Source organism: Lycorma delicatula, chromosome 6 (genome assembly GCF_047948215.1).
Source record: "Lycorma delicatula isolate Av1 chromosome 6, ASM4794821v1, whole genome shotgun sequence".
Lineage (NCBI taxonomy): Eukaryota > Metazoa > Arthropoda > Insecta > Hemiptera > Fulgoridae > Lycorma > Lycorma delicatula.
In genome coordinates, this window is record NC_134460.1 from 165,279,619 (window position 1) to 165,293,985 (window position 14,367).

Below are 14,367 nucleotides of genomic sequence, written 5' to 3' on the forward strand. Positions count from 1 at the left end.
ACAGACGGACGGACACACACACACACACACACACGCAAATATATATACTGGTACTACTCAGATCTAGCCAGGATCCCTGGCTCAGATTAGCGCAAGCGAGCCCCGGGGGCAGACCCAAGAACTCCCAGGGTAGCAGAGCTCACTTTGCTCCGGTCATTACCGTCTAGCCAAGACCCCCTCATGGTTGTGAGAACAATACTGGCGAATAAAAATCTATAGAAACCTGAAAAAAAGACTAAATTACAAAAGATAGAATAATAGTAACCGCGGTAAATAAATTTCATAGATCTTTGACGAGGAAAACTTCACATCTTATTTCTGTTGCCACGGTGACAGAAATTAATTTAATTTTTAATCAGGCACTTTTTCATCTTTAATCGATGAATTCACCCTGAAGGAAGCTAGCGTCTTCTTTTCTTTGCATAGACAATGATGTTTCAAATCGCTTATGCCAACGACCGCTGTTATTGTCACTGATAAAAGGATCGCATTTAAACTTTCTAAGTAAGACAAATTCACATTTAATAAACTGCAAAACACAGAAGCGTTTCTGTTCAGGAGTCGCTTTCGTTGCTAGTAACGCTGTCAAGTGGAAACAAAGGGAATTAATCTACGACCGTGCGCTAACTAATCCTGTCCTTTTTGCTGTTGAATCTAGTCTTAAATCAACATTGTACACCTCATCCAAGAGTCCCCATCCCCGGATATTATTTTTGTACAAATGTTATTTAATATTAAGGATTGATTGAAATTGAAATTTATGATTTCAGCCAAAAAAAATTTTCTGTCAGAAGATGAAGTGATGATAAAGCTTACCAAACCAAAAGGTAAGAATCTATTTACATAATAGTTTATAAATACGTAGCTTTATGCAAATTAGTCATCAAAGTTAGAAAGCATAAACATATAAATGTGCAACAGTTCTTCACGTCGTGGTGTCTGAAATTGTGTCGGAGCTGTTAAGAATTGGAGAGGCGTTAAAGAGTACCGTGACAGGACGCGGTAGGTAATAACAAACCAGTCGTTGGTCCGTCAGTCCATCCCCGTCCTGACCGTCAACTTCTGATTACCTAGGTGTACATCATTCCGCGACTGAATTTCCTCATACAAGGAGCAAATAGCGCGTTTACGAAAAACTAGCGCTGAATCGTATCTATTCAAAATGTTAATTTTAATTAACTAAATTATAAGAAAAAGCCCATTTTGAGCCGTAGTTATTTTTTCGACATATTTACCGATTTTAATCGTTATTATTTTTTTGTTTTATAGAGCCGAGGAAATTATTTCACTGGTTTTGCAGTAAATGTTTTTCAGATTTTAATGAAAATTTAATTTAAATTCGTAGAAAATTTGATGACAGTTTCATTTCTTAGTTATAATGTATATAAAGCTTTGTCATATATTTATTCAAAGTGCGACTTAAAAAAATCCCATCGGTTTCCGAGTTAAAAGACAGAATGCAATCGGTTGAGGTAAGCGTCTGTTATACCAGCCGCTTCGTTTGATAATCTTACGGAACGTTATTCTACAATCTTTCATGTATTACTGGATTTACTGGGATTTCTTCTGCCACCAACCCGTTCAGTCGCCTTAAAACATCAGACAGAATGTCCGTGCCTCGAACGGCTACTGCACCTCGAAACGGTTTAAGCGACCTCATTCCTAATAGCTCCAGAAGCTAAACTAATTGCAGTAATGTATAAACACGGTCTATTACACCAGTTGCGTCTTTGTCCAGCCGTTCACTTGGGATGCCGCACCATCCCAACCCCGTTGACACCCAGCTTGTGGCGATTCCGGTCGCCACACCACCCCCTCCGGTCAGAGCCCGGAGGTCGTCTTTAGACCCTCTAACTGATTACATCTCACAATCGTCAACCAGACCTTATTCGGAATGCCTTGGTAGGCACACACTGTCTTATAATAAAATATATGAAGTCGATAAATTAAAAGTTTATCCTCGTCGAATAAAGAAAATAATATAAAAGGACAGCAATTCGTCGCTGTATGCCAGTAAATATTTTTCCATCCTTAATAACTGCATCAAGGACTCACGGAGTCAAAGTGGCTCACGCCACATTTACTCGCCGCTTGTGAGTGGCGACTGGCAATTTTCCACTTGACTTGTAAGTTCCAGGATGGCACGAGTTCTGGCCCCCCGAGAGCGGGACAGTCGTAATTCATATGTACATTCGACTAAACCTTTCCGCAGAAACGCAGTTCATCAGTGGATCGATATTGTTTCAAATTTACGTGGTTGGTGAGCACCTGGGTCCCCCGTCGCCCTTAAAAATTATTTTGAGAGGTACCGTCCCTCCAAGTCTTGTATAAAGAGACCTTCCCGTAGTCGTGGTGTTCCATTCACGCTGCCGCGATTCCATCACGAGGCTCTGAATCCTCTTCCGCAAGCGATTTTTCAGGTATTAATTAAATTGCGGTAATGAGGATATTGTTTAAAAATCGGTAAACCAATGATAGCTTATGCGTACGTTGATCGCATTCTCATCGGGTAGTCTGTGGGGGATCAAATTAAGTTGGCCTTTTTCTCGTGCTTCATCTCTTTATAATTATATCCGGTATTTATATACTCCGAGATTTCATCAGCCTTAGCTCACGCACAGTAGTAATCTCATAATTTCTTTTCGTTACTTTTCTTCATTTATAAATACGTTTCTTGAGAACAGGTTGTTTTATTTCGGTTACATTTTTTTGTGATCCGCCCATTTTTTTATTTTAGATTAAAAAAAAGAAAATAGTTATAAATAAATCCGTTAAAAAAATATTTTTTTCAATTTCCTTACTTATATTTTTCAGTCATAGCTTAATCTAAAATATATTAAGAGTACTTATTAAATATCATTTTTAATTCTTTTTTAGCAAAAGATAAGAAATTAAAATCAATAAAATACTTTTTTAAATTTAAAACAGTTTTTAAAGGTATTAAAATTTAGAAATAATCGTTTTGTTAATAATAATAATTGATTAAGTTTAAATTTTTAGAAGTTGATGACAAGTTAAAAAGCTTACAAAGTTATTTGTAGCGGTTTTTAATTTCGCCTCGACTACTAAAAGTCAAAATGTAAAAAAAATTCTAAATAACTGTTTCCTAATCTTTTCAGCGTTTGTGAAGCCGGTTTTATAGTTTTTAATTTTCCAATATTTTTCAGCTTATTTGTGATTTTTTTTTATTTAAAATATTGATAGACCTGTAAAAAATTGTAATTGAAAAATCTCATTTGTGAAAAATAAAAAAAAGCGACAACGTGCATTTGCTCAAAAATAAATAGAATGAAATAATGTAAAACGATTACTACCAAGCTTGAGCTAAGTTTTTATGAAATCCTTATGTATTTATTATTTTCTGTTATAAAATTTCCAGAATTTTCAAGTGTAAATTTTTGCGCTCAAATAATGTACGTTTTATTATCAGAATGACATTTTGTTATCTATAGATTACGCGATAAAAATGCAATACTTAACGACGGAATCGAAAAAAAAAATATTCCATTAACGTAGTTATTTTTTTAAGTTATCCGCTTACGTTGCAGCTCGCGAAAGAATCGTTAAAAAAAATCCTTTGAAAATTGAAAGAAAAAGCGACAAAGAGTTGCAAACCCTTTTCCGGCTTTGTCCTTGACAGATTTTTATTTCAAATATTCCTTACGGGTTTTACATATTAACGATTTGATTATGCGGTGTTTAGAGTACAAGTCCTAAAAAATTCAAAACGTTCAGTAAAATAATCTACAGTTACTGTTTTACGGATTTGAATAGTACATGACGGATACCGGTGTTCTTTTGTGGTGTTTGGGTTTCAATTAATCACGCATCTCAGAAACGCTCGACCTGGGACCGTACAAGACTACACTTGTCTTACACTCGTACATATCATCCTTATTCATCCTCTGAAGTAATACCTGATGGTGATTCCTGGAGGCTAAACAGGAAAAAAAGTAAAAGTAAAATAATTTGTGTGAAATTTGACTTTTATGATATTAAATTTTTACCTTAAAAGTTATGCAGAATTAAAAGTATAATCGAGAAAAAATATCAAAAGTCTTTGTAAAAAACCATCAGGCAACATTTGTTTCTTTGTCGGAGAGCTACCTCATACAAAAAGGATAAGATATCTGAAATTATAGATAATAAAATACCTTTTCTAAAATTTTAAGTAGGGTTCCCAAAGGGCCTCTTTAACAAAAATGTTCCCGTGCGATTACATTAATACCAAATTCAGTTGGACTTACAGTCTTGGAAATTAAATTTTAATATTTTATGTACGGGTCGCATTCCCTCCTCCTGGTTTTTTGAAGCTTAAATATTTATTTACCGCAGCAATTATTTAATCCGATGCAATGTTAGTAAACAAGGCTGAAAAGTTATACTTTACTAATAACAAAAATACGGGTATCATAATACCCTCTTAATCGAAGTACAAAAATCAGGACAAAACTGGGATATATATAATATGTAGCCAAATATTTACGGCGATTTCAACTTTTTTGGTCGTTGGTTTTCAAGAATTAGGTAAAAAAACTGTTCAGAAATAGCGTTAAATAGCTCCCTTTCCGACGTAAGATTCAGCAGTTTTAAATAACTTATTAGTTATTTTCATGCTAGTAAAGCTTAATTTTCTACGGAAACTGTAAAAAAAAGCGGCAAAAATTTCGTAAATGCCCCTCACATATAAAACATTTTTTGAGCCGTTTTTGATAAAATTTATGTCGTAAGTCATCGTGAAATATCGATAAAAATATAGGCCAACACACGTACTTTCGTTCATCTTCCGGAAATTTCTATAGATTATTTTTTTCATAAATATATTGCTGCAGTAGCGATAGACCTATAACCGAGAAAGTAAATATCACCAAAACGAAAAGTTTGATCCGCAATGAGGCGTGACTATCGAACTGAGATTTTCCTACTTTTGAAGTACGTAGTTTGAAAAGTAAAGTATAATTCTTCATTTCTTAGTAGGTTATTTTTACATTCCTTTCTTTAACTTACAACGGTTAAACCTTGACTTCAAATCTTGCGACCTTAATTAAACTCATTTCCTGACGTCATACAACGGTGAAATTTTATACGGCGACGTAAGTCGGGTGTCGATACAATATTCCATTGTTAATTACGTATATTTTTATATTTTATACAAAAATGAATACTTAAAGACAACATCTTGAGGAAGAAAGCTAAATCAATAAGATGTAGCTATCGAACCGATTTTTTTTTATTATCGATTCAGAACGAGTAGATCAGGCGGCTGTTGAAACGGATATTAATACGAGTATAACTAGTGTAGATTTACCTTGTAAAATTTACGTACGCTAATCATCTGATTTAGTTAAGCATTTATAATGAACGAAACTGATTATCCGGGTTATAATATAGAATAAAACTGCGTATTTTTAAATTATATTTTTCCTCTAATTTGTACGTTTCCATCTATTTAACTATCGAATAATAAGCCATAAGTATTCCCCTTCACGGCCCGATGAGATGAGGATGATATGTATGACATGTAAATGAGTTGGAGTCTTGTACAGACTCAGGCCGACCATTTCTGACAAGTGTTGTTAACAAAAAAAGTACACCGGTATTCACTATATATTATTCATATCCGTATAAAAGGAACTAAATTTTACTTGATTCAAACCTTCAAACAATCGGTTTAAATACTTGTACAATTAAGAAAAAAAACCAATACAAAAAATATTGTGGTGAAATTAATGTGTGTGTGTGTATATATATATATATATATATATATATATATATATATATATATACATACACAAAGTCTGTTCAGAAAATAACGGAATATTTAATTATCCGCCAATGAAGATATTTAGTGACGTGCGGTTGGTAGCATTGTGTTCCGCATAACCTCCTCTGTAACCACATGTTCTTGTATTGTAGATATCTCGTTTAGTTTACGCGTTGTTGTTTTGAGTGCAACCCGTTAAGTATCGGTAGAGAGTTTTGTAATGCGAGATTTTTTTGACGATCCAACTTTTGTCTCGATGTCGCAGCCGGAAACCCACCTTTCTTAGCATTACCCCTTTGCATGAACGTTTCACCGTCGCAGGCTTGTTCAAAAAGTCGCCGACAAACGTCCACTCGATGTTCTTTCTGCCGTTCGGTCGTCAAACGAAGAACAAAGTTTGCTGCGACTCGATACACGTTCAATCTTTCGGTCAAAATGTCACGGTACGATCCGATCGAGATGCTAACCTCTTTTGTAAGTTTTCTTACAGTCGATCGGCGATTTGCACGCATCAGATCGTTGATTTTCTAAAAACACGAGTGTCATCGACTGAAGTCAAAGGTCTTCCTGATCTAGGGTCAAATTCGATCGACTGATGACCGCTTTAAGTTTTTTCCTGGTGAGAGGAGGAATCCCGTTTACGGTCAGAGTGTTGGATTCGCTGACAGGTTCCGCAAGATCTTGTTAATGTACGTACTCGTACGTGTACCTGCGCCCTACCGACTAAACCTCCACCTCACCGACTCCTCTCTCGGGGCCGGACCCGTAATTAAGGATAATACAGCCCTGGGAGGTACCTTCGAGCATGACAGCTCGGCTCGCCGGTTGAATCTTGCTTTTGTGCTCTGCCTCTAATCTCTAGAGCGGGACCGTCAGGCCGTCCCTGGTCACCCCACGAAAGAAGCCGGGACTAAAAAAAAATTTTTTAAACGTTTTTTTTTCTAAGATTAGAAAAAATTTACCTAGAACGAGTAAAAATCAAATCGGGTAAACGAAAGAGAAAGAAGAATTCAAATTCGTATTAAAGCGACTAAATTTTACTCGGGATTCGAAACTTCGACTTCAAAAATCAGCCGTTAAACAACTGATTTGCGACGACAAAAACCGCTTATAGATATTCTTTTGTTTGCTAAAGAATTAAAATAACTAAAAGTAAAACTTTACTTATCGATTTAAGAACTTATACGATTAAAAAAATTGAATGTTGAAACTACACGACTTCCTTGAACGCCTATTACATTATATATACGCATTTTAGGTAGATTTCATTAGAAAGCTACCTATTGTAACGGGTACTGTGATTCGACTTCCGGAAAGTTTCGACATATCTTCGCGTTTCAGGCACCAAAACCACCGTCAGTTCAAAAGTTTATATATACATATACAAATGTATTTCGCTTTTTTGTGAACACGATAACTTCCACAGTTTTCCGCCAATCACTTTCAAATTTATACGTGAAATATAAAGACCCAAAATCTCAATAGAGTTCGTTAATGGGAAAAATTGGACCGTAGGAGTGGAAACGGGAAGGCTTTTTCGAAAAAAATTATCGATTTAACTTTCCTATTAAGTAAAATATCGAATTCGTTTAAAGTTTTTACTATTCTTATAAGAACCTAAAACTTGTCGAGGTAAAGTTTTTGATATCACCAACCATCGGCCCAGCGGGTGGAAAAAATCGGGTTTAGAATAATATTTCCATTTTAATAATTTAAAAACTATCTCTTTTTTGATGTTTCAAATTTTTTTTTGTGAAATTTTGTCTGGTAAAACAAGATTTCAATAAGATAAAAATCGAAGATTGTATTTAGATAAATAAATAAAATTGAATTTTAAAAATTTCATCTTCATCGGTGTTCTGCCTGTCGGCAGGTTCCTGCCGCCACTGTTGTCTCTACTTGTTTTTGTCCCGTGCTTTACTTTTCATCTCATCTATTACTTCAGCCTCTCCCTTCCTCTTCTATTTTCACCTTCAACAGTATTTTCAAGAACCGTATTTATTATTCCTTTTCCCTGATTATATGCCCGATCTGATTTCCTATCTTCCTTCAGATAATCGTCGATATTGTTCTTACCCGCATCTCAAAAGCTTCGATCTTATCGTTCTCGTTTTTTTGCGTTGTCCATGTTTCACTACAGTACAAAAGTATATTCCAACCGTAACATTTCACCAATCTCTTTCTCGGGTTTCGATCCGCGTTGCTGCAGAGTAGATTTTTCTTTCTAAAAAGGACTTCTTTTGCCGTTGCAGTTCTCGTCTTAATCTCTTCTTTACTCCTCCAGTCTTCGGTTAGTACTGTACCGAGATCTCTTTACCAGTTAAATTTTTCTTTCCGCTGTTATAACATTCACGCTTCCCTCCCGTTCACCTTCGTAACTTTTGTTTTCCTTAGATTTATTTTCATCCCGTAATCCTTCATTCCTACCTCGAATACTTTAATCGTTCCTTGTAACGTCTTGTAAGTGTCTGTAGATACAATCAGCAAATCTGACGTAATTTATATTTCTTCCGACTATGCTTTCTTCTTTTTGGCCGGCCACTACTTTCTACATTTTTTCGTCATATATTGCGAAAATGAATAGCGTTATTTTTTCACCTTCTATCGTAATCGAGATAAGATTACATCCAACATAATTATCTCAACATTTTCTTGTAGAACAGTCTGTCCATTAGAGCGGTAAAAAATAGTTATTCGAATTTTGTTTTAAAGATTAAATCGAACAAAATATTTAAAATATTAAATCCCGTATAATTTTCCGTTTATTTTTCTAAATATTTTTATTATTTTATTTTTCGACAAGGCTTATCTAAATTTTTCGCAAATAGAAAACGCATAAACAACTTTAAAAGGACAAATATAAATCGATATGAAATCTTGTTAACAGCTCAACAACAAATAAATTATTTGTTTTAAATAATTATTATCCTGTATTAAATAATTAGTTAATAAACTATTAAATAATTATTAACCTGTAATGTAATTTTTCTGCTAGCGCTAATACGACAAGTAAATATATCTTTAAGTTTTTCCAGTAACTTATGAAGGAGAACAAAAGCGTGTACCATTCATTTTCGGATTTCACTTATCTAAATAAACTAAAAGGTGTTCTATGAAAAAATGACAATTTCTTCTTCCTCTTTCTTCTGTATGCCATTTTATGTTGTTTTAACGCCGATGTGATGTTGTAACTTACTCGAAATACAGAAGGTAACCGATAGTTTCTTTCTCTGATAATAATGATGATGATCGGCATATTTCCGGTTCCTGTGGTGAATAACGAATGGAAGGCGAATGTCATCTTTATTTCGGTTGAATCGGCAATATTCGGTTCACATATGAAATCAAGTAACGATTTCTTCTTTATTTTGTCGAGTCGTGCGATTATTTATATGTTTCTTATTCTTTATTTGATTATTAACGATCGTATTGTTGTCTACTTCTTTAGTCTTGAACGATTCAGCAAACGAGTAACATTTCTCTTCTTTAATAAGATCCTAAAACTTGATCTACGTAAAGTTTTAAACGACGAATCAAATCTTTACCGGTAAGAATTTATACGATGCGCGGACTCTAAAATATTAAAAGAACATGCTTTATTATCTAAGAAGTTAAAATGTACAGACATGATGATATCCGATCGTAAATTTAGCTCGGTTAAGAAAGCAATTTTTATAACTTCATCGTCATTTTAGAGATTAGATTCTTTTTTTTAAGATATGACCGTACCGTGCCGTGCCATCTTTTAGAACGACGATCAACATTTTATTTCACAGTATTTTATAATTCCGCCAGGATGGTCGTAATTGAATCGAATGTTATTTTCTGCTCTTCCTAGCATTGTTACTCTTAAAATTCGTAGTTTTCGCGTTTTAGAGTAGCTCTATTCTCAAAACTACTTTTAGCACTGAGTCTTCCTCGGTTGGGATCACCGAATAAATAGCGATGTTAAGCTCCTCCCAATCCCCATCGCTAGTGTCATGCCACACTGCTTTGTCCCTCCCGCTCTAACGATTAAACAATTTCTTGAAACTAACCCTTTTGATTCATTATTTTAACATTTTTAAACGTTACATCGGATCGAGTGTTTATTTGTCCGTTAATTATTTCCTGTCCTTTTAACTTTAGCTTGAATATATGCGGGTTTTCTTTAAACGTTTAAATATATAAATGTCGAAAGCAATTTTGAGAATAGAGGTGCTTCGAAACGCGTCGACTATGAAAGCTAGCGCGACAATGCTAGGAAGGGCATCTTGACACCGATAGGGAAGACCCGCTATGGCGTTACGGTCGCCACTCCACCCTCTCCGTACCTAGCCCTGAGGGGCTTTACCGAAGGTCATCTTCAGCAACAGACATCTTCCAGTCTCGATCGCTTCAGTCAGGATGTGACCGATACGAAAGCCGCGAATAACATTCCCACCGGTGTACTGCACTAGCCTAATTAATCCTAATAATACTTTCTTAGTCTTAAGTAAGATCGTTCTGATCGAACCGATAACTAACCCTACACCTACCTGAAAACGGGAAAAAGCGACTCCCACACGCAACACCAAGCAAGACACTAAAACAACAAACTGACAAAAATAACACCAAAATCGACATATAATTCACGTCAGATCTTTCACAATCAATGTAGTTAACGGAACCGGTTCGCACGCGCGCAGTACCGAAATTCTTATTTATGTAAAATCCTTTGTTATCGTTAGATAAAAAGTAATAACTTTCATTAAAAATATAAATAATTGTTTATTTGCAATATTTTAATAAACGTGTAAACTCGCCGGGTCGGTCTAGCTGTTAGACAAGTCGTTGTAAATCAACCGATTTCAATGTCGACAGTTCTTAGATTTGAATCCTAATAAAGGTAGTTGCTTTTATTCAAATTTGAATACTAGATCGCGGATACCGGTGTACTTTGGCGGTTGGGTTTCAATTAACCGCACGTTTAAGGTACGGTCGGCCTAAGTCTGTACGAGACACACGTCAAGTCGTTACGAATAAGGGACGCGGCTGTCTACGGGCCCCGAATCTAGAAAGCTGCACGGAAGATCTGGAAACTTCCGGAATTCATAAGAAAATAATAATAAATATGCAGACATATATTAAAATTCGCCGATTTCATCCGGCGAATTCAAACATATTTATGCTCGTAGTGAATATAGGATAAATAGATCTTATAATAGTATTCATCGATAGCACTAAGAAATAATTTAAATTGTTATTCTAGGAAAGAAAAGCTTGTCTCCTGACGATGAAGTTTGCATATCAAAACCTCCTGCCAAACTTAAAGGTAAGAAATTAATGAATCGAAAAATTTATGTGCAAAGTAGCATATTTATATATTCATATCCATATACAAACAAAGAGCGTTATTGAAATATGGCAACCCTTAAATAATCTTTCAAGAATTAAACATAAAAAATTAAATTTAGCGGTATGTTTAAACCTCAAAATAATATATTTTACGGTATGCGATTATTACATCCTCAAGGATCCAGTAGGCCAATTCAAAAATTATAAAAGGAAACGGTAGGATTTTGACATCGCTTTAAAGACCATTCAATACGAATATATTTTTAAGCCTCTATTTAAAATATTAATTACAGTACATTCTAAGTGGTTGTGTCAAACTTAATGAAAAGTCTTTTTTGAGGTAAGAGCATTTGATAAATTTTATTTACTTGTTTTTTTTTCTTGTATTTCACCGTTTAGCAATTATTAATTTTTTTATTATTAATAATAGTTAAAATAGTGTTTTTATTGGTTTGGGTGAGCGGGCACAAAAAGCCAAACCGGTAATTATAAAAAATATCAAAATTTTAATTAAAGAAAATTTGGGTCCGATATGATCCGCTTGATTAAATAACGTTTTTACCTTAAAAAATAAACAGTATTAAAAGTATAATTCAGAAAAAATAAAAACTTGTTTCTACCGTCAAAATTATACTGTTTTAGAATATAACTGGCGAAAAAAATTTAGCATTCCATCAGACCTCGTTGCTTGTCAGTTATCTCATGTAAGACTTTTAGTAATAGCCATAACCTGAAAAACAGATAAAAGTATCAGGAATTATAAAAAATTCAAAAAATGTTTTATATTTTTAACTCGCGTTTATTTAAAAAAGGTTCTCATACTGTCTACATTAATCTTATATATATATATATATATATATATATATATATATATATATATATATGTGTGTATATATAAAAAAATGAACGTTTGTTTGTCCCTTATGCGTTTCTACACCATTCATCTGATTGTGATGAAACTTTGGTGAGTTGTTATGCGCACGCCCGCGAAGGTTTCTGAATTAGTTTGGATCCGCTAGGTGTAGCTGGGGTCGAGATATTTCGAAAAATTGTATTTATGGTCAGATTTGGCTCATATTCAGATTATATATTAGTTACGTGAAAAGAAAAAATTTTTCAAAAACCATACCCGCTAGGTGACGCCGGTGTCGAAATATTCACGAAATATACAAATAGACTTTCTTCTTCTATCTATATATATATATATACCGGGTGATTCAAAGAAACGGGAAATTTTGAAAGTTGTGATGGTAGCCGTGGGCGATTGGTGCCATTTGATAAGTGGCGCCAGCCTCTCTAACCTAACCTTCCATTTAGTTGTGATGGATTCTTGGAATGGTGCGCAACGTGCAGTTGCTATCAAAGCGTTTTACAAAAACAATGACAGTGTGGAGGGAGCGTGTAGAGAATGTCGCCGTAATTTTAATCTGGGACGGCACGACCGTGTTCCATCAGCACGTGCAATTAAAACACGGATATCTAATTTTGAGGAAACCGGTTCGGCAATGAAAAAGAAACCTCCAGGCCGTGAGCGAACCGTCCGTACACCACAGAACGTTCAAGGTTTACAAGATGCTGTCACACGAAGTCCACATCGGTCAATCCGTCGTCTCTTAGCATCTTTACGATCGCATAGTTCAAGCGTTCGAAGAATGTTAGCGAAGGACTTGCAATTCCATCCGTACAAGTTGCAGATCGTCCAGGAACTGAAACCGTACGATGCGGTTGTGCGAGCACAATTCTGTAATGTAATGCTTCAGAAGATAAACGATAACGAGAGTTTTTTCACGAACTGTGGATGTCAGACGAAGCGCATTTCCACCTCAGTGGATTTGTTAACGAGCAAAATTTCAGATACCGGGCACAAGAAAATCCTAAGCAGGTACACCAGCGTCCGTTGCACAGAAAATGACCGTGTGGTGTGCTATGTCATCTTACGATGTTGTAGGCCCTTATTTTTTTTAGGATGACAACGGTCTTGCGATTACAGTGACGTCGGCTCGTTACTGTAGCCGTCGTTACGTAGCCGTGCTTGAAACCTTAGTTGTGGAACAACAAAAGAGATTTCCACCGATTCTTAACACAGCCTGGTTTCAACAAGACGGAGCAACGTCACGTACTGCACGAATATCGATGGCAGCTGTACGCCGATTGTTTGGACAACGTGTCGTTTCACGAAACGGTGACATTAGATGGCCTCCCAGATCGCCTGATCGCTCAGCTTGCGATTACTTTTTGCGGGGTCACCTTAAAAGCAAAGTGTTCCACAGTAGACCTGCTACAACGGAAGAACTGAAGGCAAAGATCCGAGAAACAATCGCGGAAATTCCAGTCGAGATGTTACGTCAAACCACGAACAATTTAACGAAGAGACTTCGCGAATGTTTACGTAGAAGAGGAGGTCACCTGGAAGATGTCATCTTTAAAAAATAAACTAAAATGTATGTTGTATCCTAAAATGGCAACATTTGTAAAATTACATGAAATAAAATTCATTTTCTAAAAAAAATTTTTCATTAACGTTATTTAATTTTTTTAATTTCCCGTTTCTTTGAATCACTCTGTATAAAAATCAATGCTATTACGTGTGTCCGATATAGACTAAAAAACTACTGGACAGATTTACGCGCGGGTTTTTGCAAAATGGTCCGCGTTGTCCGGGAAGGTTTAAAACTATTGAAATACTCGATCTGACCGGTAGAAAGAAATTTAGAGTTATTTTGAACCGATTACTGTGTATAGAGAGTAGTTTGAACTAAATTCGATAGGCAGTGCTGTTTTAACAACCGGATTTATTTACACTCTTACTTTTATAAAATGAAAGGTTAATTTTTTTGAAGTTCCGTAACGTTCAGTTTTTTAATGTTTTATAAAATTTTCAATTGTGTTCATTTAATATATACTCAAATCTAGCAAAAGCAAAATATTGCGGGGTCTGGTAGTCCTAAATAAGGTTTAATTTTATATTTTTAAGATTAAAGTTTAAAAAATATTGATGTTTTAAGTACGGATCCGTTCAGCCCGTTTGCTTTTTTGGGGGCTTAAAACGCTTTTCTGTTAGAGTAATTTTTAAAAAAAATATTATTATTATTATTATTATTTAGAAATACTATTATTTTGACTAATGCAGAACTGGAGATGATTGAAAGCTCCACAACGGTTGAATTTAAGGAAAACGTAAAAAAATAAATATATTTTTTGTATCCGAAAATGTTATTAAAATTAAGGTTTTCATTTTAAAAAAATTTAAGCTTGTCCAATTTGAAAAACATCGCAGATTTCAAACG

The 14,367-nt window shown here is 35.0% G+C and overlaps 1 protein-coding gene across 3 annotated transcripts in view; it reads left to right on the top strand.

Moving 5' to 3' along the window:
- Positions 1–14,367, top strand: part of LOC142326472 (putative tubulin polyglutamylase TTLL9) — a 388,004-nt gene that overhangs the window by 314,846 nt on the left and 58,791 nt on the right. For 2 of the 3 annotated variants that reach the window (XM_075369043.1, XM_075369044.1), the window contains 2 exons: positions 771–827; positions 10,995–11,057. In XM_075369043.1, the coding sequence (XP_075225158.1) occupies positions 803–827; positions 10,995–11,057 (88 nt within the window). In that variant the 5' untranslated portion in view covers positions 771–802. The remainder of the gene's footprint in view (positions 1–770; positions 828–10,994; positions 11,058–14,367) is intronic. The other variant, XM_075369046.1, reaches the window with a different exon arrangement.